General features: G+C 40.1%; 2 protein-coding genes across 3 annotated transcripts in view; both read left to right on the top strand.

The window, feature by feature from the left end:
- The window catches only part of LOC133847368 (laminin subunit alpha lam-3), an 84,737-nt gene extending 63,386 nt beyond the window's left edge, over positions 1-21,351 (top strand). The window contains 15 exon segments of the mRNA XM_062282357.1: positions 9,896-11,255; positions 12,428-12,683; positions 13,006-13,059; positions 13,061-13,403; positions 13,457-14,486; positions 14,545-15,118; positions 15,120-15,203; positions 15,580-16,320; positions 16,389-16,671; positions 17,117-17,267; positions 17,328-17,985; positions 19,500-20,118; positions 20,182-20,315; positions 20,379-20,607; positions 20,671-21,351. Of these exon segments, the coding sequence (XP_062138341.1) occupies positions 9,896-11,255; positions 12,428-12,683; positions 13,006-13,059; positions 13,061-13,403; positions 13,457-14,486; positions 14,545-15,118; positions 15,120-15,203; positions 15,580-16,320; positions 16,389-16,671; positions 17,117-17,267; positions 17,328-17,985; positions 19,500-20,118; positions 20,182-20,315; positions 20,379-20,607; positions 20,671-20,825 (6,671 nt within the window). The 3' untranslated portion in view covers positions 20,826-21,351.
- Positions 21,352-21,429: 78 nt separating this feature from the next.
- LOC133847376 (uncharacterized) lies at positions 21,430-27,690 on the top strand. Of its 2 annotated transcripts, XM_062282369.1 has the most exons (8): positions 21,433-21,822; positions 21,879-22,201; positions 22,255-22,340; positions 22,636-25,773; positions 26,032-26,186; positions 26,826-27,036; positions 27,089-27,196; positions 27,265-27,690. In XM_062282369.1, the coding sequence occupies exons 1-8, from the start codon at positions 21,561-21,563 to the stop codon at positions 27,647-27,649; spliced, it is 4,668 nt and encodes a 1,555-aa protein (XP_062138353.1). In that variant the 5' UTR covers positions 21,433-21,560; the 3' UTR covers positions 27,650-27,690. The 2 variants fall into 2 exon arrangements, with proteins under 2 accessions (XP_062138361.1, XP_062138353.1); XM_062282377.1 differs by lacking the exons at positions 26,032-26,186; positions 27,089-27,196; positions 27,265-27,690 and having other exon boundaries at positions 21,430-21,822; positions 26,826-26,990.
- Positions 27,691-27,871: the final 181 nt, after the last annotated feature.

The following is a 27,871-nucleotide window of genomic DNA, read 5'->3' as shown; positions in this document are numbered from 1 at the left end:
TATGATATTATCATTTTTTACTGTGGTAAAAAAAAAACTCCTTTAAAAGCCACAAGAACATGGTTAATGTAAGGAAATATATAAAATCTTGTTACGAAGTACCAACAAGTCGATTAGTCTCTCTAGCGTTTGACTATTAAAGTGATTAAAAAAAAGACTTCTTTACAAGAACGTGGTTAATGTGAATATTTTAAATCATGTTACGAAGTACAAACTTGTCGATTACTCGCCTTGCCGTTGCTTATCTAGCATTTGAATATTCGATATACATAGACAAACTTATCGCTCCATTCGCTTGTCACAACAAGCACAGCAACACCTTAAAAAATGTTTTGCTTATTTCTCGACATGATCTCTCACAATTTTCGACGGGGCTCGAAAAGATATTTATGAAGCCGCAATCGTTCAACGGCGAACGGGTTATCCATAATCAGATTTAATGAAAATTGAATAATAAATATTATCGTGCGCAAAATTGTTCAAAATTACAGCTGCCAACTGTGTCGGCAACAGTGGGTTAATGTTTTCATACACAGAAGCTGATTACCAAATGAGCTGCCAGAATAGTTATCGAATTCTTCAGATCGAAGGCAGCATTCGCTTACGTCATTATTAACTCGAAACTATAAAATGCAAAATATTCATAAAACATATTTATGCAATTGAAAATACTTTTATCTTTAAATTTAATAGACACTTTGTGAGTAAAGCAAACATTAACTTTTAACTATTAACTGACAAAAAAATTATTAAATGCCTCTTAGATACATCTAAATCCAAATTCAAAAATTTGATTACAATAAAATTTGTGTTTTCCATTCCATTTAAGAGGTGTATAATTTGGGTAGGAGGGCTTAAGATAAGTAAATTCCTTGATTGATTTACTCGAAGTGTATTTAAATCTTCTATTAACATTAATATTCTACATTTATTCTTTTACTATTGATTATTATACCTCATTACAAAACACCTCTATAAATATAAGTCATCTAGCAATCACATTAAAAAAATTAATTATTATCTATGAAATGTGCAGTAAAACTGAATTAATTGAAAATTTGCCAACTTTTCACACGTTTTAATGGCCATGCGAATCAACTATATGAATTATGGGTATACTATTGAAAATTCATTTGCATTCGCATGCAAATATTATCGAAATCTATTGGGAGACCGTTCAAATTGCCCATAAAAACGGGTTGCATCTTTCTAGCCAGAAAACAACTTTCACACTTTACACACACACACACATATACTTAAGCTTACAAACACCAATGAAAGAGAGCTCTGGCTGTCTAGACTGCCCCTAAGCAAGCAACTGCAACTGCAACTTCTCACGTATTTAGCCAAACTATCTCCACATGCCATAAAAACGTCAAATTGAATTTTATTTCAATTAACGAAACTATTTGCCCAAAAAGAAAAATCCAAAACTGTATAAAAAAAACCAGATACACTCTAAAAAATTATGCATGCTATCTGAAAGTCGAAAGAAGTCGACCAAAAGATGCCCAGTAAGCACCACAAAGCTGCCTGAAATTGTTGATTTGTAAGCTTTACAAAGTATTGAAAAAGGGAAAACCAGTTATATGATTTGAAATTAACATATTCTTAAATGCTTCGAACATCTTTCAAGTAAATTCTTCATCACCTCCAAGCACTATTGTTAATGAAATCACGTTTTGTGTTGTCCATTTTCGCATAGCATAAACCCCATTTTCATGTTCTTCTAACTACAGGGTATTGTAACAACGTCAAAGACTGTAGCCGGCAGCTTTTCAAGTCTTGAAGAGCAAATACTTACCCAGCAGCCAAAAAAAATAAAATAAAAAATAAAACCACGAAAACGAACCGAACCGAACCGAAATCCATTTAACAAAACACTTTGGGGCATTGTCCAGGGAGTTGCTAGCGATGCAGTTTAAATATTTGATAGTCGCGTTTAAATTAAAAATACATGTCGCAAATAAAGATAAGAAATTGCCAGACATAATGTTGCGGCCGATCGAGCTCCCCCGGAATGCTCAACTCCGCCTCCACAACAACAACAACCAAAAAAAAAGTTAATTAAAAATACTAAAAGTGCAACTGGCGTAATTAAAATACAACTGCAATTAGGCAAAAACACGTCATGGCCTTTGAAAGTTTACTTTTTTTGCTGTTGATGCAGTAATAAAACATGTTTTTATTGTTTTGGTAATTACAATTTCGATGTTTTTATGGCATTTCAGTAAGGATATCTCAAGTATGCAGATAAATCTTTAAAATTAAAACAATTCAGCGATTAGCCAATCAAAATGGCATTATAACATTCGTAGATACTTGTTGCTCACTCTTTAAGGAGAGTCACAGAACTATCATCGCTAGCAATACAAAATGTTTGAGAAGGACTGACACTTTATCACATCATAAACGCAAATGGAACTCATTAACTTGTCATGATGTAATTTGAGATGCAGTTTAACACTTTGTCATATAACAAAGTCAATTTATCATGCACTTAGAAGGTGTATTCCATATGTCAATCAATTTTCATGGGAACACTAGCTTTCAAGGGTATTCAGAATTTTGCAATTCAAATTTTCGGCATCCTTACTGCATTTTACAAAAAGAAAAGCAAAAACATATGCCATCTAGTTGGTGTTGGTGTTGATGTTGATGTTGATGTTGTTCACCGGGCTGTGAGACACACCCACAGCATTCGTTGAGACTGACACACATGTAGCTTTGCATGTCGTATGTTGTGTTGTAATGGGTGAGAGGACTAACAGACAGTGAGACAGGCATAGAGTTAGGCAGACAGTCAGGCAGCCTGCATTTGATCCCCAGACCCAGAGAGATATACAGCACACACCCATGAATTTAGCTAGAGAGCTGCGAGTTGAGAAGCTGGGTGCAAGATTCATGGCTGGGCTGGTCGAGCAATCGGCCAAGTGACAGGAAATGCAATTTGAGCCCGCCAAGCATTTGACTGCGTTCATTTTGATGGGCGAAAGTGCAGTGTGCCCAGGTCTGGCTGTAGGCCAGCATACGCTACACATATTGTATTCCCGGTGGGCGTTACCTGGTGGGCGGACCCAAAACAGATCTTACAGCCTAATGGAAAATTGCTTAATTAAGCGCATTTAAAGGCATTAATTGCGCGAAAGTTTCAAATTTGTAGAAAATTCAGTTACAGTTAATTGGAAATATTTTGAAACGATAGGAAAATTCATTTGATAGGTTTAAAAAGAAAACAAATAAGAAAGCGTCAGTCGAGTGTGTTTGACTGTGAGATACTTGTTATCCATTTTTTAATAAAAACATATTCTTTAAATACATCAAATTTATACCGCTAAGAACTAAAATATAGTGAAGGCTATATTTGGTATATCAATATAGTACTACATTTTAAATATACCATAGGGTGCAAAATATATCAGATTGTCAGCCCAACCAACTAAGACCCGATTGTAGTAGGAATTTCTTGCTTTACAAAATTATTTCTTAAATATTTTCTAATCGGGCACAAAGTTATAATAGCCTTCTACGCTATAGGTAGAAGGTATAAAAAGATTATCTGGATGACAAATATATTTATTTAAACTCTTTCATTTACTATTTTCGCATATACAAAGAATTATTATATTTAATTAGATACACCATTCAGAGCCATCAGACTTCAACAGAAGCTGAAAACTTGTAATGCCTAAAACACGCATAAAAAAAATTTCAAATAAATAAAGTAAATTTCAATGTAAAGCCACAGTTTTATAAAAAGCTTTGATTTCCTCCAAAAGATAAAAAGCAGCGATACATCTTTAAGTTCACACCAAGAAAAAAAACAAATCTCAATAAAAAAAAACCCACCCAATCAACATTGATCTGATCTACACACTTCATGTAGGCATTTAGAGCCATTAAAGAAACCATTTAAAACTACCGAAACACTTGACGCTCCGAAACTCTTCAGATGATTTCAATTTCCGAGACTGTGATAAATACTTTGCATAAATTTGCACGCACAAAACTGTCAACAGAATTAAATTTGAAAATGCTGCCAACGCCAAATGAAAAAAAAGAAGGAAAAAACCTATTATAAATTTTAATATTTTTTTCTTTTTGTGGGGCGCGCCTGAAATTTGGCACAACTGCGAATTTTCAGCATGTGAATATGACATTTACAAAATGTGTTTTTCATATTTCGAGAGCTGCAGTCCAATCTACAAGTATTTGCTCGATGTAATTTATGTTTCCTGAGCACCGCGAAAATTGTGTGTTATTTTCACGAAAAAAATAGCTGTTTGTCTCATTATTCAATGACAAGTTGAAAAGCTGAAAAGCAAAACCCGAAAATATGTTTGCGGCATTTAAATGCAAATTAATATGCCATTCATTAGCGCTGTGGCAATTCATCATTTTGTGCAGTTTGACAAGCACTGCGAAAGGTCAAAGCGCTTCAAATTGATTGCCAAGTATTACAAATACGTAAGTATAGCGACTAGCTTTCGAAATACTTTATAGTCCCATTGAATAGTTTTGAGAATCGAATGACTTGCAAATACCCTGTAAATGTATTTAATGGAGAGAAGGACAATAAAATAAGAATTTCTATACACATTGAAGAGCTTAATACTACAACCAGCTCTTATAGACATACATACATATCTATAGCCTTCACATATTTATATAATCTGATAATACCCTTCGCTTCGGCGTTTTATGACTAAAGGGTATACACAAAAAACACGTTGTGGTCTAATGCCAAAGTTTATGCTGCTTAATACGCTCGCATTACGCGGCATAAACAAATTTGCATATGATTTTTTATGGCACGGGTGCCAGCATAAGCCCCAAAACTGCCACTTGTCTTAAAATTCCCCAACTACTCGACTTTACTCGACTCAACTCCAACGCCAAACTCGTGACTTCAATCTTCCAAAATGCCAAACGACGTGAAAAATCTAAAAATAAATGCGCGAAATTGTAAACTAGAAGTACAAATAGAGAAAAAATAAAGCGAAAAATAAAATCATGCTATCCATAATTTAGATGTCGAGACGTCTTAACGGTGTCTGACAGTTTGCCTCAATGGCTATGGTTACCGAAAACTACATCATTTACGATTTGGCTTGCTTAATAATGGAGACATTCGGATTAAGTGGTGCTACAAATGTGCTTCCACTTGACAAGTCGTAAATACAAGAAGTAAATTTTCAGAGCAAAGTATGAGTAATGCAAAACACTTTTAAACACCGAAAGGTGAAAAACAAAATTTGTGTGTAAATTTCAATTCCGATTAAAACTATTAAGACCTGTTTGCGATATTCACTAATCAATCTAATCTTCCACCTTCTCTCTCTACGAAAAGCCTTCATCTACTACTCAATTTAATAGAGTCGACAGCTTAGCCAACAGAGGAAAAAAAAGAATTTAATAAATTGCACACAGGCGATATTTTAATGTAGCCACTTCCACGGCGACTGCCACTTATCAAGAGCCGCAAATTCAACACCGTCAACCGATTATTATAATCAACAAAAAGCTATAATTAATTTATACCCTGTACCCAGAAATGGTCACTTTAACGGTTACCTAGAAACATTGTTCCAAAGTATTATTATCTAAGACAATAAAGTTGAGCTTAGTAAATAGTCGCCAATCGTTTAAGACTTATTAAAAGTAAAGAGAGTATTTAAGTCAAATTACGTGGTATTTGCTAGTCAATCCCTAGAGATTTGTGCATTCTTACATTTTTCTATTATTTTTTCGAGGTGGAGCGATCAGCCAGCAAGTCAAAGGCAATTTCCTGAGCAAAGTTAACATTCGATTAATTTATGGGGCGCACGAAAACAATCGAGAGACTCTACTTGTAGTCATAGTCGGGACTCTTTACTCGGGAACTGTGACTATTATGACGCTTAAGCGCCGAGTTCGATCAAAGAAAGCATAAATAATGCCACGCCACGGGAGTGGGAATGGGACTGGTCCAATAATAGTAGTTGTTGTTGCTGTTGCTGTTGTTGTGTTGTCTGGAGCAACTGGTTGAAGCCAGCAGGACCAGTCGCAAGGCCTGGCCAAAACAAAATGTATGCAAACGGGTTAATTAACTACGAAATTTCGAGCGTTAGCGTTAGCTACGTGAGCCTATTAAAAGGCAGCTCAGCACAGCCGGGTGGTCGATTCCTCCTCCCACCGCTGCCGCTGCCGCTGCTACTCGCTCCTCCAGCTTGCACTCTTTCAGTCAGGCCAGTCTTTCTTTCTTTCACAGTTAATGTGGGTCAACTGTGGGCGGCTAACGAGGCAATAACAACACAACAATAACTACAATAACAGCCAGCAACTGCAACTGCAGTAAACGCATTAAGTCTGCTGCAACTTACAGCAATTGCCGCTGTCGCTGCCGTTGGCCAAGTATTTTTGTTATTTTTTTGACATTTCAAATGTCAACTTACACATAAATCTTGTCAAGACAGTTGGTCACTCAGTCAGTAAGTCTGTCAGTCGTTCAATCATTCATTCATACAGTGGTCAACGCATTGCCACAAGATTGTTATCGCAGTTGCATACAGATGCTTAATTGCCGTTTGATTTCTCGCACAATCTAACCGTAGCTAATATGCATTGAATGCCCTTCCCGCTCTTGGGTTATATAGACGCTATATATTTGATGATCTCCACTCTATTATTTACATTAACTAGTTGAAAAACAACAGCATTAAATTCATTTGAAGATTTGGAATTTATGTTACCCCTATAATTTGAATTTAATCTCCTATTTTTCTCATACAAAAACATTTAAAGTGTATTTAGACTTTACAGATAAAATTGCGGTTAAACGTTTTTTTGTATCTTAACAATTTTGTTGTTGTTGATTGGAGATTTATGATAATTGATTGACCGCGTTGGCGCGAGTTTCTTTAGCAATCTGCACATTGCGCATACGCAGCGGTGTCTGGCAACTGGTCGCAGAATAAATCATTTAATCAATATTTTGTCATGTCCCAAGTGAAAAACCGCAAGGCAGCCAAACACGTGCTCTACATTTTACCTGATATATTTTCTGAACATTTTTTTGTTGCATTTTTGTTTTTTTTTTATTTTCCTCAATGTGAATTTGCAATTATACTGTCAATTCTCGTCATGTTCGTTTATGGCATTTTAGAATTATTATTGTTTAATTGTTAATTTATTGCATTTTTTGTAAGTTCTGAATGTGTTGACAACATTTTGGAACTTGTTTGCCATTTTCATTGCAGGGTAGGTTGAAGGCCAATATCATGGTATAATAACATACAAATTAAAATATAAATCTTGCTGCTTAGTGTAATTAAAAATTATTTACTATTTATTTATTATTTTCAAAAACAGTTAAATTATTTCATTACAAATCTCCATAAGATACTACACTTGCCTAATCTCAAGTTTACCTTTAAATGCACTACAATTACTTTAAGTTTTCATGGCAATCCATCAAAGCCAGTTTGAAAATGCATATGATAAATGTTACGCACGCTCACCTAAAACCCCGTTAAACGAACGGAAGTGCACTTTAACTACCCACAGATGCCCCACACACGATCAACGAACGTCTGACCATAGTTGCAGACCTCTAGCCAGAGTTTCTAGCCAAACTTGGAAGCAACCAAAGAAACAGACAACAAAACGCGCTCATTAATAAAAGGCAAACAATGAAAATTGTCAATAAAAAATTGAGAGAAACAACAACAACAACGACAACGACACAGTGCTGAAGACCCACGCAAAATTGAACAACTCTAACATTTTCAGTCAGCAAGCAGACAGAGCAAACCACTGTGGGAGTTGCGATTGCCGTACAGTTACTCTCAAACTGTAGCATGACAAACGCATTTCTGAAGCGTCGAGTCGTTATGCCTCATTGTATATTTTAATGACATCATTTGCTCAGCGAGATTGAGAGTGAGAGCGAGAATGATAGAGAGGGAAAAATGAACGAGTGTTGGATTTGAATTGCATCAGTTGATTGAACCTTTTATTGGTTGACTGTCTGAGAGGTGGCAACAAATGACAACAATAACAAGAAGATTAAGAAAAGAAAACCTTTCTCTTGGATGTTTTTAAGCTGCAATGCTGCAACTGCGCCTCTCGTTCATTCATGAAAATGCAAATCCCAAGCAGGCACTTGACAGCTGCAACAGTCAAAGCCTCAGCCAAGTGCCTTGAGGCCTGCCAGTCTGCCTGCTCTTCCAGCAACTCCTCCACAAAAAACTCCTCTCGTGGACGCAGTCGAACTACTATCTCCTCGTGTCGCGTGCTATGGCATGTTCATATTTCTAAACATTTATTTGGCATACGCTTTTCACTGAAATGGGTATCGGAAACTGTTCAGAAAGTTTGATACAGTACCGAAAATAAAACAAGAGAAACTCATTATTTGATTCCGAAAACAATTCCAACTAATAGAAAAAAGTTTATTTTATTTGAATTTTAATAAACTCAATAATATTAGTTTTTTTCATGTATATCATCAGCAACTAAGAATAATACTTTGATTAATTTGATCAATTTTCCATCCAACATTGCTTAAAAAAATAAGTAAATGCAGTATGCATTTTTATTACTCTGCTTTCACTAGTTCAAATTGAATACTCTGATCCATTGATCTAATTCAAGTAAGCGTACTTCAAGTTCGCCAGATCTAAGCATTCATTTTGTACCCAGTCTTTATAGATATTTTTTGTGTTAAACATTTTTAGTTACTTTTTTTGCTTAGATCTCGCAATCAATTTGAATATTTTTGCGTTGGTTTTACCGGATTTATGAATGAATTTATTTTCGTACTCGTATACTCGCATATGCCAGGCAAGTCGACGTACGCTAGGTTGGCTGACTTGACTGGTAGACAAGCAGACTTGTCTGCCACATCCATGTGCAGCAACTCTCCTTGTCTATGTATGTGTTAGGCCCCGTAAGCGTCTGTCGTATCCTCTGTGTGTCGTGGTTGCATTTGTCGTTTGTCGCCTGGATAGGAAACTCTATGCAAATGTGGGCGGGTTTGCGATGCTGCCTACGCGCAACCCACAAAACGACCAACTAGCTGACTGATCTTTTTGCTTGGCCAACCAACTGTTGTTGTTACCAGTCTTTTGGGTGCAGTTAGCTTTTGCTGCCGTTCGACTCCATGATGATGATGGTGATGATGGCAATGGTAGCTCATGTAGCTCCCTAAACAAACTGCGAATTGCAAAGCAAACGAGTCCAATATGAATTGAATAGCACTGACCTATGACATCGAATAACCTTAACAACCGTTATCATTTAAACAAATTAAAGTTTGTGAACGATTACTCGAAGTTAAAGACTTAGTTTTAACAGAATAAGTATAGAATTGAACAGCAGTTATTTAAATTAGTTACATTTGTTTTAATTTGGTTATTCACTTTTTTCCATTCTTAACGTTTTCCATTTCCATTCTTAACGAATTTTATTTTATTAGATTTTATTTCCATTCATGGAATTATCTCAATTGAGCAATTATATATTTTTCTTTAATTGCCTGAGATTTATTCCATTTAATTTCAGCTGGGTTCGATTGATTTTAAATATGTATATTTTTTTAAGTAACTGTCATTTCTTTTTTTCCTAATAATTTTCGATACCCTTAAATTATTTACCTTTTCAATAATTGTGATTTTTTTAAGTATTTTGTATTTATATAGGATACCATTTCAGAAATGGTTCGTTATAAAATATTTAAAATTTTAGGTATCTATGATTATTATAATGTTTATTATTTCCAACACAATTTTCAATTGCTTTAGTAATAGTTATGCTTTTTATTATATGGAATATTAGAAATAAGTAGCTCGCATTAGAGTGCCAATGTTTCTTTTCATTATTTTTAATTCTCAAATCTCTCTTCATTCCTTTGCAGACTGTCAATGCAGTCCGGTTGGATCGCTATCGACCGCTTGCGATAAGCGCTCCGGGCAGTGTTCGTGTTTACTGAATGTGGCCGGTCGTCGCTGTGAAAAGTGCAGGGCGGGGCACTGGAATCTTACACAGGGTGTCGGTTGCTACGATTGTCAGTGTGATCCACACGGATCACGCAGTCGTGAGTGCAATCCGTGGACTGGTCAATGCGATTGCAAAATCGGAGTCGGAGGCAGGCATTGCAATGAGTGCACCGAGGGCTTCTTCGGCTTCAGCACAGATGGCTGTCAACGCTGTGCAGCTTGTGCGGCCGAGGGTCAGGTGTGTGATCCCCTCAACGGACGCTGCATCTGTCCCAAATTCACGCGCGGCCTGGGCTGTGCCCAGTGTGTGCCTGGCACCTGGGGCTGGCAGGCGCGACTCGGTTGCCGGGAGTGTGAGTGCGATCACATTGGCTCCATTGGCCAGCATTGTGCTGCCGTTGGTGGACAGTGTCAATGTCGCGAGGGATACGCAGGCCGCACCTGTAACAGCTGCGCCGTCGGTTACTTTGGCTATCCGGAATGTCGACGTTGTGGCTGCGATACAGCTGGTTCGTTTATGCGCTCCGATGGCCTCATTGCCTGTGACTCCAACGGGCAATGTCCCTGCAAATCGCTGGTGGTGGGACTGAAATGCGACACCTGCATGCAGAGCACCTTTGGCCTCTCAGCTCTCAATCCGGAGGGCTGCACCCACTGTTTCTGCTTTGGCCGTGCCTCTGAGTGTGAGCAGAGTGATCTATCCTGGGGTCATATTCGCATGTCGGAGGCACGCAATCTCAGCGTGCAGCAATTGCGACCACAGCACGTGCCAAGCAGCGAGTTCGAGTACATTGTGGTCATCCAGATGGCAGGCAGCGTCTCCTATCGCGAGGATGCGGAAATACAGCGCATGAATGACCTCAGTCTCGTGCCACGATCCACCGGCAATGTTTCCATCGGCGCCTACACCCAGTTCTATCAGCCACTGTACTTCCAACTGCCTCCGCAGTTCTACGGCGATCGCACCGCCAGCTACGGCGGCAATTTGTATTTCTCGCTGCTCACCGATGGCGCCCATACGCCGCTGGAGCGCAAGGTGTTGGCGCAATATCCGCTGGTGCAGCTGCATGCACATGCCAAGCTCGTGCTGGACTTTTACGAGAACGAGGAGTTCGAGTACTCGCTGAATGTGACACATCGTGTGCCGTTGCACGAATCGTATTGGAAGTATCATCATAATAGTCGGGCAGTGGATCGCGGCACTTTGATGGCGGCTCTGCAGAATGTGCGCCACATTTTCCTGCGTGCCTTTGCCTTTGCAGAGTTCCAGCAAGTTGTGTAAGTATATTTTCAGTTTGATACATTTTCTTTAAGATTAAACCCAAACTACGCATAGGTACCGATTTCTATTTAAAATAAACTCATTTAGGGTGTTCCGCAGCCAGTACTTATACGTTTTCACTTCTCACGGTACATTTCTTGCAGTCATATTGTACCCACATTACAACAGCTACTCGTAACTAATATTTACTTCTTTTACATGCTGAAGTTTCTCATATTTACTTTTGTTGGCACCGTTACTACTCATATTAAACGGTTTAGGCTAGACACAAACCAACCAATTCGAATTTCACAATTAACATGTACTTAATTTACTTACGAAGAAAACTACTCGTTTAATATGTACTCACTTCACATTACGCTATTTGTAATGCGTATGAACTCACATTACTTTTCGCAGTAAACTACTTTATTTCGCGGCGTAACTATTTGCTTGAAAACGCACGTACTTTTTATACCCGCTACCCATAGGGTAGAAGGGTATTATAACTTTGTGCCGGCAAGAAATGTATGTAACAGGTAGAAGGAGGCATCTCCGACCCTATAAAGTATATATATTCTTAATCAGCGACAACAGCCGAGACGATATAGCCATGTCCGTCTGTCCGTCCGTCCGTATGAAACACTGGATCTCAGAGACTATAAGAGATAGAGCTATAATTTTCGACTATAATAATCGACAGCATTTGTTATGTTTCCACGCAGATCAAGTTTGTTTCAAATTTTTGCCACGCCCACAACAAGCCTTATTTTAAAGCTAGAGCTGCGAATTTTGGTATATTCAATAATTACTATAGTAGTTACGATTCCTAAATGATATGATTCCTTGGTTGGGATCAGATAAAAATTGTGGTAGTTATTAAATAAATACTTTTGTATGGGCAAGAACGCCTACTTACTAGGTCTTTTAGTTGCTTTGGCCGACAATCTGATACATTGTGCCATCTATGGTATATTTTGAATGGTGTACTATCGATATACCAAACATACCATTTGATATATTTTTAGTATTTTCGGTGTATTTTGAAAATGATACCGCAATATTTTGCCTTTATTAAAAAAAAATGGGTAGCGGGTATCTCACAGTCGAGCACACTCGACTGTAACTTTCTTACTTGTTTCGTGTTACGTTTGCTTGTATTAATTGCATTTCTTATTTACTTTGCTAGGTTACACAATGTACACATGGATGCTGCCATATTCGTGCAGGGCTCCACTAATCTCATAGCTAAGGGTGTGGAGCGCTGTAAGTGTCCCAAACGTTTTGACGGCCTCTCCTGCCAGGATCCCGGCAATTCATATTATCGCTGGCGCAATACGAGCGATGTAGAAAGTGTTTTCATCGAGGATCTAATTGGACGTGCTGCACCTTGCCATTGCAATGGACGCAGCAACGAGTGCGACCGCGAAACCGGCGTGTGCAAGGTAAGAATTTAAATTTTTCACTAACTCAATAACTTTTTCGATGCTTTGTCAATCAAGAACTAGTTAGTTCGAATGTAAATAGGAAGGGCAAAGTCTGTACTGAAAGTTAATTGTCTTTCCCGAACCCTTTGCCATTATCAGATCCCTGTAAACTAGTCCGAAGAAAGATACAATTTTTAAATTTGATGTACCGTAAAGCAAAATTACAATTACAAATTTGAACCAATGAACTGAATGGTACAAATACAAACTTACGAGCATCTATTGCGAATGAAACGTTTTACACCACTGTACATATTTCCAATTTAACGTTACTTTGCAGAACTGCCGCGGGAACACTGGTGGCGCCCATTGTCAACAGTGCGCAGATGGCTTCCTATGGTGATCCGAACTCTCGCCACGGCTGCCAAGCATGTCCCTGCCCCGAAACAAATCGCAACTTTGCGCGTGGTTGCAACGTGTGGGAGGGCGAGGTGAGCTGCATCTGCAAGCCCGGCTACACAGGACGACTGTGCGAACGTTGTCAGGAGGGCTTCTTTGGCAATCCGATGCTGTATCCGAACAGCAGCTGTCAGGAGTGCGGCTGCCACCCAGATGGTATCAGAGCCGAGGGCTGCGATGCGGAGACGGGTCAATGCTATTGCCGCGATGGTGTCACTGGTCTCAAATGCAACAAGTGTCTGGCAGAGCGTCATCATCTGGTCGAGAACGGTTGCAGAGGTATGTTATACATTACTCACTTAAGACAGCCATTAATTTATACTTTCAATTAGTCTGCGACAACTGCACCTTGCTGCTACTGGATTACGTGGAGCTAGTGGGGCACAAGTTGCGTCGTGGACTGCACAACATGGATTTAACGGGCATTCCCGCACCTTATCAAATGCTCTCCGAGTATGAGCGTGCCTATGACAAGTGGCATGCCCGGCAACAGAACTACATTCAGGCTCGGCAGCTGCTCCTTGGCTACGACAACGGAGCACTCATCAAACTGGATGCCCATGCCGAGAATGGCAAGTTCCAGTCGCGGAAAGCTCTGGCCACCATTGGGAAGCGGCAGCATGCACTGAACTCCATGCAGGAAGCCGCATTGTTGGTGCAACACGATGTGGCTACGTTGCGTACTGAGATTAAGCATACTCTGCACAATCTACACAACTATGGCCAAGGAGCTCAACATCTGAGTTTGCCCACGGCACTGAAGCAGGCACGTTTCTATCTGCAGGCCATTCAACAGCATCATCAGCTGGTCCAGGATATTCGCGGCAGCAATGAATGTGCATGGCAACAGTTCTATGCCACGGGCAATGCTTCGGATGCGGCATTTGATCAACAGGCGCGCCTCGAAATACTCTGGCGGGATCTCAATCAGACCAACTATCGTGTGGCCGACATGCGACTGCACATCGATCGCACCCAAGAGGCAGAGTCGGAGGCCGAGGATGTGCTCGAGCATGTGCGCAACTTGAGTGGCCATGTTGGGGAACAGTATCAGCAAATCGACGATCTTAGCGAGCGCATTGGCAAGCACTTAAATCAGAGTGTTGTGCACCGTGGCGAGGACATGCTGAATAGAGGCATGTTGCAGCAATATCAGCTGCAAGAACAGCGTCATCATCTGGTTACCACAACTGTGCAACTCAACCAAACACTCGACGACCAGCTAGAGCCACAACGTGAGGTGCGCAAGCATTGGCTGCCAAAAGCGGACAGACATGCAAGTCGCCTGCTCGAGCGTTCAAATGAGTATGCGAGAAAATTTCAGCCTACGAGGAATGGAGCACGCATCGCCATGCTGGCCAGGTGAGTATTAAAGGCATCTCAATTCTCCTAACAGCTGCAACATGATTTTTTCTTACAGTTCCGCGCATAGCAATATATCGCAGGCCATTGACGATGCTCGTCAGGCTTCACAGCTCGCCAAGGAGCGCGTTTATGAGGCACAACACACGCTCTATCCCAGCGATGGCAGCTCCATGATTGAGCGTGCCAAGCACTCGTTGCACAGTTCCAAGCAGCTACAACGCGAGGCACTGCAGCAGATGCAAAAGTCCACAATGCTCAAGGACAAGCTGCAGCAGCAAGAGCAACAGGTGGAGGGCGTTAAGCGCATCATCTTCGAGACAGGACAGCGCAGCAATAACATTACCAGCCATCTACAGTTGTTGACCAACAATTCGGCGCGTCGCCTGGCCGAGGAGAGCATGGAGCTTGCCCAGCGCACCAGCGATCAAATGAATGCTGAACTTCACTCGGCTCGCGAAATGCAACGTTCCTTACAACATATGCGCAAATCATTTGCCATGCTGGAGCCCGACTGGGAGATCAAGCTGGGCATGGCCGAGGAGAACATTTCACTGACCAAGACCAATCTGCGACTGGCGAATGTGACGCTCAGCTACATTGAGCAGCAGGCGGAGAAGGAGAATCAGGTTTTTTGATACCTGGAACAACAGCATGTCCCAACAGCTGCAGCAGCTAAGAGATAAGATTGCCAAGGCACGGCATGCAGCTGAGGCGGTAAGTAATAGATACGATGGAGCCACGAATATGTCATTCTTTCTTTCTGTTGAGTTCAATAGTGGGGTTTTACCTCAACTTTACCCCAAATCCTTAGATTCACTCAAGTCAAATATAAATTCTCAATGATTTGGTTTTCGATGTCCATGAATAAGACCTTTATTCTAAATTTAGATCATATAAAGCTACAAGAAAACTGCCTTGACACTTGGCTGAATTAATTAAAATGTAGAAAATACATTTCGCACATCGTGTTAGCTCAAAGAGTTAACTTTTTCGTCCGATTCAATATTAACGAATTTCAATTTGGTTCTTAACGTTGTTTAAATTCCTGCTTTAAAATAGTAATGCAATATATTAAATAATCTAATTTTAGATCGACGTCTCCTTGGAGTCCCTGGGACCAAAGTGTAGCCGCACCTACCTGCCAACCTCCTATGGCCTAAGCACTTCGAATTCCCTGCGCTTGAGCTTTGCACTGTCAAACCATATGGGCAACTCACCGCTGTTGCATGTGGAGGGCAGCGAAGGACGGCACATCACATTGGAATTGTACAAGCGACGAGTGCGCCTCGTTTGGAATCTGGGCGGAAGCACGGCAACCATTACGCATCCACTTGAAGTGCAGACGCGCGATCCCAAATTCGATGATGCCTGGTATCAAGTGGAAGCGAATCGTACACTGAATCTAGGCAGTTTGTTGGTGCGGCGCATGAATAACTACGGCGCCTTGACGCCAGCGTCGCCTGTGACGGGTTCCACGGATGCGGAGCACACGAGATTCTCGCAAAGTCACAATGAGCGTATTTTGCTGGGCGGCTATGCCACCAAAGAACTGACGCCGGGTCTTAATGTGGTGGTACATCAGGTGGAGGTGGACAACAAGCCATTGGGACTGTGGAACTTTTTGCGCAGCGAGGGACGTTGCGGAGGCGCCATGATTGGTGCGAAAGAGTCTTCGGCCTCGTCGGTGGCGCGTCACTTCAATGGCTTGGGCTACGCCCAGGTGATGAAGACGCGACTGCGCCCCTATCGCAAGAACCTCTTTGCACTGCAGATGACTTTCCGCACTCTGGACGAGAATGCGTTGCTCTTCCTGGCGGTTGATGACAAGAACGTAAGCTACTCTTACCTTAGAACTACTCTTGAGTCCGTCTTAATGTTTTTACTTTTCTATGTTTGCAGAACCGCTCGGTCTCTGTAACATTGAGCCGGGGACGCATTATGTTCCGCATCGACTATGGCGACGAGTCCAAGCTGGAGATCAACACCACCAAGAAGTATAACACTGGTCAATGGATCAAAATGGAGGCAGCTCGAGAATTTTCCGCGAGACGAAGTACTGAGAATGGCATGCTGCGTGTAAACAACGATCGCGCCATCTCTGGAGCTCCCACATTGCCAGTGAAGAGTTATATGTTACCTGATCTGTCCAAGGCTGTGTATTACTTGGGCGGCGTGCCACCAGGTGAGTTAGCGAAGCAACGTCTGGTGCTCGAACGGGAATTACATAATAGATTTGATAAATCAATCATTTAGTAGTTTAACTTTTATTGCCTATAGATACATACATTCATTGATAATTATATCTTAAAGAGTATCTTGAAAAATTGTTGCTGGAAATTATTGTACCTTTACTTAAATTTATATGCTCCATAAATTGAACGAAAAATATGTATAATGAAAGTCATTACTACTTATTCATTATCTATGTAAATGATTTTGATTGACAATTTATCTAACTTTTAGTTTTTGCGTTTATCAAGATTTCACTTTTTTATGGACTACTACTATTTTATGATGTTTCTTTATTAAAAGTCAGAGTTTTAGTTTTAATTCTAGTTGTTGTTTATTTAATATAAATTTTACTAAGTGATTTTATTTTATTTCTAAATTAATGTCTCATTTCATAGGCTTTACTTCCGGCACTACAAAGGCTCCCGGAGCAGATAATCCCTTCCTTGGCTGCATGATGGATGTGCAGGTGAACGGAGAGACTTACGATCCGCTGGAGAGTTCCACTTATTTTGGTGTGGAGGCCTCCTGCAAAGACATGATTACCAAGTATGTAACCCTATACACTTTCCAAGTAAACTCAAAATTAATCAAATACTTATTTTATAGAGCTGGCTTCTCTGGCAATGGGTATTTGGAGTTGCCGTCGCAATCGCTAAGAAAACGTGCCAATACGGGCCTTGTTTTCCGCACATTGCAGCCGGATTGTCTGCTGCTGTTAGCCGCATATCCGCCAGAAGTGCTGGCAGACTACGATGCCAAGGATATCAAGGGCAACTACTCGATGAGTTTGATCGATGGTCAGCTGCATGTGTGGGTCAACTCTGGTCGCAGCTTCGTGAAATTGTCCTCAAACTCAAGTCAATTGAATGACGGCGAATTGCATGTGATTAATCTCATCAAGACTGGACGCAGACTAGAGCTGATGGTGGATGATGAGCAGCAGGATGTGCGGACCTTAACTGGCTCACCGTCGCTGGTCAGCTTACCCCAAGATGCAGGTGGTCTCTACATTGGAGGAGCACCGCCACATGAGAGCTACACGCCGTTGGCACCCACATTTATCAAGCTTGAGGGTGCTGTTCGGGATGTGGTTTTCAATAATCGCACTATTAACTTTAATGATGCCTTGACCTTTGCCAATGTGCAAATCGGACGCAATGGTCCAGTGATGGGCAGTCTTAAGGGTGGCATCTACGATGTGCTTCTCAAGACGGAGCCGATGATTGGCAAGAGTTTCACAGCTTCGCCGGAGGGCTGCAAGCGGGTGAGTTGTTGATTCATTGGTTGGTTGTACACTCTGTCGGTTTATGGGAGATCACTAAAAGATGCATGTTAATAATACCTAATTTACCCGATAGCCATACTGTTGAGAGGTGTGTTGTTTATAATAAATTCGATAAAGATATAAAGATGAATCCGATGGCATAATGAGAAATTTATGTATATTTGTCTGATCGTTTGTTCGCAACTATGAGAACGCACAGTTCAAAAACTATAAATGCTAGAACTATAAGATTGTGACACATTGTCTAATGTTTATATGACAATTACACATCACATCAATTCACATCACCTCTAATCCGCCCAAAGCGTAAATACTTGTATTCGTTGCGAATACTTTAGATAACATTGTATTGATATATCTTTCATATCTTTCCTGCACTTTTTATTATCTTTACAACACAAAGTGCAGTCTTGGCTAGCGGGTATTTCATAATCGAATTTATTTCGACTATACAGCTTTCATATTTGTAAGTGATCTGTGGTTGCCAAACACTCAACTTGATCGACTTAAATGTTTCTCTTTGTTCTTATAGGATTTTAGTTGCTAAGCAATTATGTCAAAAGCTGCTACGCTAAAAAGCTTTAAGCGCTACGCTGCAAGAAAGCTCTTTTGTATACTAATTTCGCCTAAAAAAAGTAAACAGCTTACTAAACACAGCTACACTACTCAATGTGGTCTACATGTGGATTAATCATACCATCATCAAATATACATAAATATAACCTCAGTTTTAACCAAAAGTTTCAATTAAGCATAATTCCAAGGCATATTCACTTGGTCTTGAGCCTTAACACTCGTCTAAAGAATCACCAAAGTTGACTTACAATCGAAAGCAATGCGAAGTTCATGGCTAAAGCTTCTCGATGTACGCCAGCTTTATTAGCATTTAAGATCTACAATTAGTTGTAAGCTTTTAAGATCTGAGCGCAACTTTTTATCATGGTCGTCGGCTAACAAAAGCGCCATTTGATTATTAATGACATTTGAAAACATGGAAACATAAAAACATATTTGTAAATATTTCATACAACTTTAATTTCTTATGTATCTTATAAGCTCGAAAGCCATAATTAAGTATTTAAGCATCAACATCATCTATGCATACATACAAAAATACTTTACATACATACATATGTACATATGTAGTTCACTCATCAACGCTTTGTGTACGTTTTTGCTTTCATTGATGTAACATACGAATAACTTTTGCTCTCTTCAACTTCAACTACATGAATTGTTATTACATTTTGCGTTTTCAATAAAAAAAACATTTTTTAACTAAAGAAAAAAATAATAATAAAAATCAACAAAAATCATGCCAAAGTTTTTATTTTTTAACCGTACTAAAAAAAAAAACAACGCGCACACTGAGTTTGCACTCAGAAAGCTCGCTCACAAAAGCTCAGAACTAACACAAAGTCGTCGTGGTGAGTTAAGTTCCCGGGTTACTTAGGCTAGAATTAAAGATTAATCCGACTACAACTCTCTTACAGATCGGCAGCTACTCATACGAACCAAATGCTTTCAAATTCGGCGATGAGAAATATAGTTATTCCCAGCTAAAGCTACCGGAACGTCACTTCTGGCAACGTAATTTTCACATGACCTTCGACTTCCGCTCCTTTTACCCGAATGGCATGCTCTACTTATCACCGGGCAGCAAGGAGAAGCACAAGCATTATGTTGCGCTGTTGCTTAAGGACGGACAGCTGGTTTTAATCGTGCGTGGACGACGACGTGAGGAGCTACAGCTGACGGCAAAACTGAATGATGGCGAATGGCATCATGTGACGATTAGCTGTCACGATCGCAAGGTTACCATGAGCGTGGAGATTGGACGAACGGATCAAAAAACTTCAGCTCAAATGAAGGTGCCCAAGAAAATTGGCGCAGCGCAGCTTCTGCTGGTCGGCGGTGTTCCTCAAGCACCAGGAAAGGTGCAATCGGAGCTCTACATGCGCCTGGAGCCCTTCAGGGGCTGCCTACGGCGCTTCAGCATTAACAATGCAACACAGGACCTGGCTCGTCCGGGCAAACATTCGAATGTGGGTCAATGTTTTCCCACCGTGGAGAGGGGAAGCTATTTCCCAGGCGATGCCTATGCCATATATAGTGAGTACACTTTAAAAAATTTACGAGTTTAACTATATTTACCATTTTACTATTTATTTGCAGCGAAAAACTTTCATGTGGCAAAATATTTAGAACTGGAAATGGAGTTTCGCACTTCCGAATTATCCGGCATCTTACTAAGCGTATCCGAGCCAAGCGGTTCACCGGCACTTTCCATGGAGATTAGCATGGGCAATGTGAGTGATAAGTGCCAAAACTTTCAACTGCACTATTTGATTTAAATTTTCTCAATTTTTCAGATTATCTTCTCTTGCGATCTGGGAGATGGTGTGCACTTCCGTGTGGAGTCAACGCTGCCTGGAAAGTATGCTCTGTGCGACAACAAATGGCATAATATATCAGCTCTCTACGATGGCGAGCAACTTGCTTTACGAATCGATCAGTTGCCTGCGACAATCAGCATGTCAAATCAACGCAATGCTGGCAAAGTGCAAACACGTTCGCCTCTCTACATCGGAGGATTGCCAGGTAAATATACAAGTTATGCGCCGTTCTTTGAGATTCTCACTTTCAAATTTACTTTATGTACAGATACTGCACCCAGCGGTTGTTTGTTGGCGCGAGACAACTTCAAGGGCTGCATTCGCAATGTATCCATACGCAATGAGAGACGTGACTGGATCGAAATGGATGATCTGCACAATGTTCTGCTTAGCGAGTGTCTCGTATCCAGCGATGATAACTGATGAAGATCCTGGTTCCTGTGTTGATGCCACACCGAAACTTTTTCCAAATGTATTGTGATCAATTATTGAGTTTTATATAGCCATAGACTTAGAGAACGTCCAGTTAGCATATCACTGCCATATAAGTACCATAATATTAATCTATCTAGCTATACGTTTCAACTGGAAAAGAACAAATTATCATTGCCAGTGACTGCATTTCTTATGACCTAACAATCCTAATTTATTTTTTCCTTTTCATTATTTATTTTGTTTTCAAGAGGCTTTATGTTTGCAATTTGAATTTATTTGATTTCATTTGAAAATATCAACATGAATGCATTATTTCGAATCTCCTCCCGTTTGTACAGAATTTATTTATACATAAAATAAAATATATATTTTATAATATTAGTAATTTCATAATTTCATTTGTACATAAAGACGAGCCATTTAGTATGTAGATTTGTAACGAGTATACTTAACATTAGTTTATAGTTACCATTTAAATTAAAAGTTGTATTTAATAAATATATCTTAAAATAAATACTTTTTATTTTTCTTTCATTTTCATTACAAATAGAATTTCAATGATATCCAACTGCAATTAGACAATTCAATAACAGAACTGAATTTTCAGGGTCAAGACTTTATTGTCAAAACCGAGAATGGGACATTTTCTGTTTATATTTCCTACAAGCAATAGATAAAAATATCTAACAAAAATTATATAAACAACTGGAACACTAGCCCACCATGAGTGTGAGCACCAGAAGAACCAGCCTTGGCAGTCGTCGTGGCACACGAAAATCACACCCCTCATTAACATCGGTATCCTATGATATATACTGTATGAACTTCTATGATAATGGACTGGCTGCTGTGCGAAATGAGTATATCAATCAGATCAAAATTGGCTTACGACGATTTCTCTTTGTCATCGATGTGGAGTATGAGATTCGACAAGCGCAATATACCAATGAAATTAACAAGCGAATTTCGAAACATAAAAAACAAGGTAGGTTGGCAAATTTAACTTGAATGATTCGGCCGGGATCTTATCTGTTCCAGCAGATCCCATACCCACGGAGAGAATGCCATTAGTAATGCTGCGAATACGAGATTGCTTGGAAGAGTATGAACATGTGACCAAGCGAATTGATGCTGAGAATAGCTTCAACTTGCTCAAGTACTTCCAACGAAATACGCCCGCTGAACTCAAGTTCAAGTTTGTTAATCAGAAGGACAAGGCAGGCATGGAGTCCAAGAGGGCAAAGCCACCCGCGAAAAGCAAGGAAACAACCGATACGCAAGTAAGGAGCCAAATTACTTGCTTCGGTGTTACGTCCAAGGAGCACCACAAAGTTGGCAAGGGACGCCCACTGTCCAAGCGTTCAGTAAGTTGCTTAATGTTTAGCTTTTAGTGCTTAACATCTACATTCCAATTTAGTACATAAAGGATCAACCGCAAGCTACTTCGATTCTTATACTCATAATTGGCAATTTGGACAATGACTTCTACCAAAGTTTGATATCGTAAGTGCTTGACGAAAATTTTTGGTTAACTGTATCATAGTCAAATGATCTTTATTTATTTTTGTGAGCTTCGCCAATATATGTTAATTATGTCGTTGAACTCACTCTTTGCCAGAACTACTGTCCCTCTACAAAAACACTGTGATGAACTACTATCGGTATACACATAGGAATAAGAATTTTATAGCATTACTTCCCTACCAAATTAATTTACAATTGTCTTAGTATTGGCAAAACTATTGCTAGGGTATCTGAACTAGAATACACAAATGATTCTATTTCTTTCGTTTTAAAGACTCGATCTCCCACTACGTGGTATTATTCACTTTCTACCTGAGGAGTGTGCCTATGATATTTTGGTACCACGCCCACGACGCCTCAAGGAACTGCGAGACACCATCGAGAATATCCAAAAGGGAATTCATTCGCTCCGAAAGAGATCCGCCACAAAGCCAGTGGGCATCTTCCAGCAGCAGTTGCCACAGATGTCCATTTGCCAGGCCACTAAATACTCTGATGATATTTTTAGTCAGCTGAGCTGGTTCATCTATGATGTGCAGACGCTGCGCGAACACTACGAAGATTACTATGTGAAACCTTACAATGAGATCAACGTCAAAATGAATCCCGCAGAGAACATGCAGGAGAGCTACAATTTGGCTAAATCGCTTAGCATTGAGGGACATTATCTTAATCACTGTGTGCCCGCAGTGCACGACGATGATGCCACAATCTATTTGTATTTGGAGTCGCTGTTAAACACTTTTGGCAGTCCAAAAGAAGTGATGACTGAGATGGAAGTTCTGCTGCTGGCTAATCCATCGTCCTTGGTGCAGACCCGAGTGCTTGACAAGATCAAGGTGTATGCCAGCGCTTTCAAGAGCATCGTCAAACTCAATAAAACGGAACGTCTTTTTGTGGAACAGACTAATCCCTTACTCACCAGCGTTGTGTCGTACATGGATCAGAAACTAATGCGTAACATTTACCATGCCTGTCTCGAGTACAATATACTGCGGCGATATTTTAATGCCGGCTATACCATAGACAGTCTGCAGTACACGCCCTATACCAGTGAAGTGGAGCCGCGACACCTGCCCAAATATGCTAAGCTATATTTGACGGATGATGCGGTCACTCAACGCATAATACACCTGATTGATGAGAATGAGAACTATAAGATTGAAGAGATTCATCCCACTATTAAGCTCTACACATTTCGGCGCCGACTGAACGAGGTCTTTGAACACCAGAAAGACATTATCTTGCCATCACGTCTTTGCTTTCGAGACTTTACGCTTTACAATGCGCACGAGTTTCTGAAGGACTTGGTCACACCGGTAATGTTTGAGGACTCCATCGAGCCACAACCGGATCCATTGTCCACGTACACAAGTGTCTACACCATGAATGATATCAGAGAGTCGCTTAATCCATATAGTCACTGTCCGACTAATGTACAGTATATAATTACGCCGAGCGTTTTCATACGCCCCAAGTCTCTGAAAGCCAATAAACTGGCCGAGCAGTTGAGAGAGAAGGAGAAAGCCGATAGGCTATCCACTCGAGCATCAAAAGCCCAAAAAGATAATTCCATGGCCTCCACCAGCAATATTCGTGCGAATGTTACACACAGTCAACCTGCAACGTTGTCCAGAGAATCAAAGGAAACGAGCCAATATTCCTACATTGGCCTGGGACCAGATCATCCGATGCTCAAGGGCTACAATCTCGACGATACAATGCAGACCATCAAAGCTAAGACCTCAAAGTATCACTTCGAAGAGGGCCACATGACACTGTACCAGGAGAAGTGGAATTTCCGGCAAATGAACAAGTATTTGAACATAGAGATTAACAAAGAGCTCATACATTTGACCAACGAACGTGGCAACATGAATAAAATCTCAAATAATATACGCATACAGACCACAAACGGGGTTCATCTAAGGATCAGACCCAACAGCGAGGAATGCGCCAAGGCAGTCCTCAATTATCCGAATGGTTTGTCCCTCTACTGTCACGATACCCATGCCGAGCATCTCTGGTCTGGCCACCAGAGTGAGCTCAACGAAAGTCGTCGCATATGCACCCCTTATGGCTGCGTGATCGTCTTCTATAATGATAATGATACTGTGATTATTATGCGTTATAATGGGGAGGTCTACAGGCTGTATAGTTTCCCCGATGCCATGGGCGGCGAAGAGGAAGGTGAAATAGAAGAAACATCGGAATTTGTTAATGCCTGCTCTACACAATCTACCTACAGCAACTATAAGTCATTGCCTAAAGAAAAAGGCACAATCTCATCGTCTGCGCCACGCAAGCGCAGGAAAAAACCCAGCAAGGGATCAACAAATCGCGCAAGTGGCGGAACTGAACCCAGGGCTAAAATATCAACGCTAAGCAATAGTTCAACCTCCTCCCAGACGTTGGCTGCCAGATCAGTGAAGGCACATATAAAAGAGATGAGATTGAATAAAACAGCAGCTCTATTCGCCAGCATCGATAATGAGCTAAAGTTCCTGGAGACGATGATGACCCTGTTCGGCTTTAGCTATGTGCATCTAAAACTAACCACATCACTGGGCAGTGTGGTGCATGTGCAAGGACAGCATAAGATCTATTGTGCGAAACCCATTCGGGTCACCGAGTGGCATGATTACTATGCCAACGAAAGCTACGCGATGCGGGACGATGGAGTTCGCATGGTCTGGACGCATGATACACTCAAGTGCTATCACAGCGATGGCACTGTAATCAATACAACGACATCGATGGGAGTGGATTTGGGCATTAATGAGGATGATATTGATAAGCAGATTAGTTCGAGTAGTTCCCATAAGATTCAATTGGGTCGCATTGGTTCGAGTTCTGTGCAAACCGAAGAGATATTGATCAATATGATCGATGATGATGATCCAAAACTGAAGACCCTTGGCATCGATGAATTTCTCGAAGAAGGCGAGGTCGAAGATCAGTATCTTTATGATTATTCTTTCGTCACCTTTAATCCAGAGAGTTTTGCGATGCTGCACAAGTCTTACGCTGGCACACAATTCTCGTGCCTCAATTTTAATTTACCGGAACTGCAGATGGAAACAAAGGTCATGGCGGCAGATAGTTTGCAATTTCGAATTTATCCCATGGCTAATACAACCAACGACATCTATGACATTAAGAATCCCGGAAGCAACAGATTTAGTGAGAAATACTTTAACAAGGTCTTCCAAGAGCCAGTATCTTCGGAAGCTGATCCCGATGAATGGACTCGACCCTCGGAACCAAAATCACCACCTAGGGATCCCAAGTGTATGTGTGCAGGAGTGGAAGTCGAGACTTCCAACTTCCATTTGTCGGTCGAAAGAGATAGCTTGTTGTTGCACACTCGATTGCAAAGATTTGGTTGCAACGAGAATCAAGATGAGTATCGGTAAGTAGTTGATTCCAAACGCCAGCCCGCTTTATAGCAAATATTTTAAGTAGTTATCAAAAATATTTATTTTGTATCTGAGATACTAATAGAGATAGTAAATTTTCTATGTAGGTGCTTGAATTTATTACGTAAATCAAAATTGTAATTAAATTAGATCAAGATTATTAAAAATTAAGCCTGTAGCAAATTATAATTATTTTAGACACTTTATTATTTACAGTCCATGTAATAAATTTAACAATTACCTTTTAACAGAGACAATATCGAACTAAAATTGAACTTAAATGAAAATCTGAGCACGGTTTTTCGAAATTGGGTCGAAACTTTTCATCAGTTTATCAGTTGTTCCTGTGCCAAATGGAAAACTAATTACTTTATAGAAAGTATATCCGGTGACTGTCGGAAGAAGGGTAAGTGAACCAGGCATTATCTAACAAATAAGAAAACTACAGTCAAGTTGGCTCGACGGTAAGACACCCCCTACGCATTTTGAATAAAAGCAAAACAGTTTTTTTTAAATATACCGAATAATACCACAAATACACTAAAAATATACCGAAGTCCATATTGGGTGTGTTTATAAAATTTCACTTCGAAATATACCAGATTGTCAGACTGCCCATTGCAGTATGCGTAATTAATGTGTCTTACAAAAGTTAATAATTTCTCAATTTTGTATCCGATCACAACAAAATTCGCAGAAATCATAAATACTAGTTATTATTATCTCTATCAAATTTCGCAACTCTAGCTTCAACGCTTATGCTTGTTATTCGAATTTTATCAATTTGCGGGGGCGGAAGTGGGCGTGGAAAAAATGTTAAACAAATATGATTTGCGGGCAAATATTACAAGTGCTGTCGAGAAAATTATATCTCTATCTCTTATAGACCTAGGGGTTTATAAAGATGGACGGAAAGATCGACAGTGGGACAGACGGGGGTCGGAGATGTTACCTTCTGTCTCATATTCTGCCGGCACAAAGTTATAATACCCTTCTACTCGATGGGTAGCGGGTATAAAAATATTAAACTATTTGCTTTTTGCAGGCCTAGAACTATTTAAAACCATGCCCGACTTGGGTGCTTATAACTTTTGTGCTGGCAACTATTTTCTTGATCCAGAGGAATTAAAATCCATGCATACCCGAATGGAGCAACATTTTGATTGGTATGAGCAGGATATGGCAAAGTTTCCGCGATTTCCCCAACAAAAGAAACCACCAACAATAGTTGATTTTCCGCCTGTATTGACAACAAAGTGAGTTAATAGCCATTTCTTATACCAACATTAATTATATCATGTTGTATAGGATCTTTGTGGAGATTCCCGCACAACTGGCCTATACGGATCGCATTCATTTGTTTTTGGACCCCTTCGATCGAATTAAGTTCCGAAAGCTTAAGCATCGTTTCAATGAGTAAGTCTAATCAGTATTATGAATAACAAACCAGCAAATATACATATACAATTTTTTTTTTTTTGCAGGGCTCTTCTTTTCCATTTATATCCGAATCTTCGCGTAATGGTAAAACAAGAAATTAGCAAGCAAAGCTGGCGAAATCATCTTGCCGCCAATAAGCGTCGCCAGTTTATGGAACAGCAGCGTCTAAGTTTATATACTGCAATGTTGAAGCATAAAGTGTACCCTAACTACTTCCAGTTTAAAGATAATTTCTATAGCCATGTGCGTAATATTGATTTCTTCGAGTTCATGTCCTCCAAGTGCAATGAGAAAGAACACCCGGAACAGTATAATACCGATAAAAATAAGAATGAAGATGCCGCTAAAGACAAAATGCCATTATCTGCAGAGCAAAAGAAAAATCGTAAGAAGTGTCTGTGCCCTAAATATATAAAATCTATTAAATAGTTGTCATTTTGTTTATTTAAATATATACATAATAACGTATACATTTTATGTGCATTTTCGAATTTGGATAGGGCGCCAAATATACTTGCTGGTCACACTTGACATTTTATTTCTGCATGATTTTTAAAAAATATAATAACTTAAATATATTTTTCTTGTCGTTAAGATTATTATCAGACTATTTTAGTAAGAAAACAAAGCGAAACATAAAGCTATTTTCTT

Source organism: Drosophila sulfurigaster, chromosome 2L, assembly GCF_023558435.1.
Source record: "Drosophila sulfurigaster albostrigata strain 15112-1811.04 chromosome 2L, ASM2355843v2, whole genome shotgun sequence".
NCBI classification, from domain to species: domain Eukaryota; kingdom Metazoa; phylum Arthropoda; class Insecta; order Diptera; family Drosophilidae; genus Drosophila; species Drosophila sulfurigaster.
This window is presented reverse-complemented; position numbering and strand designations above follow the sequence as displayed.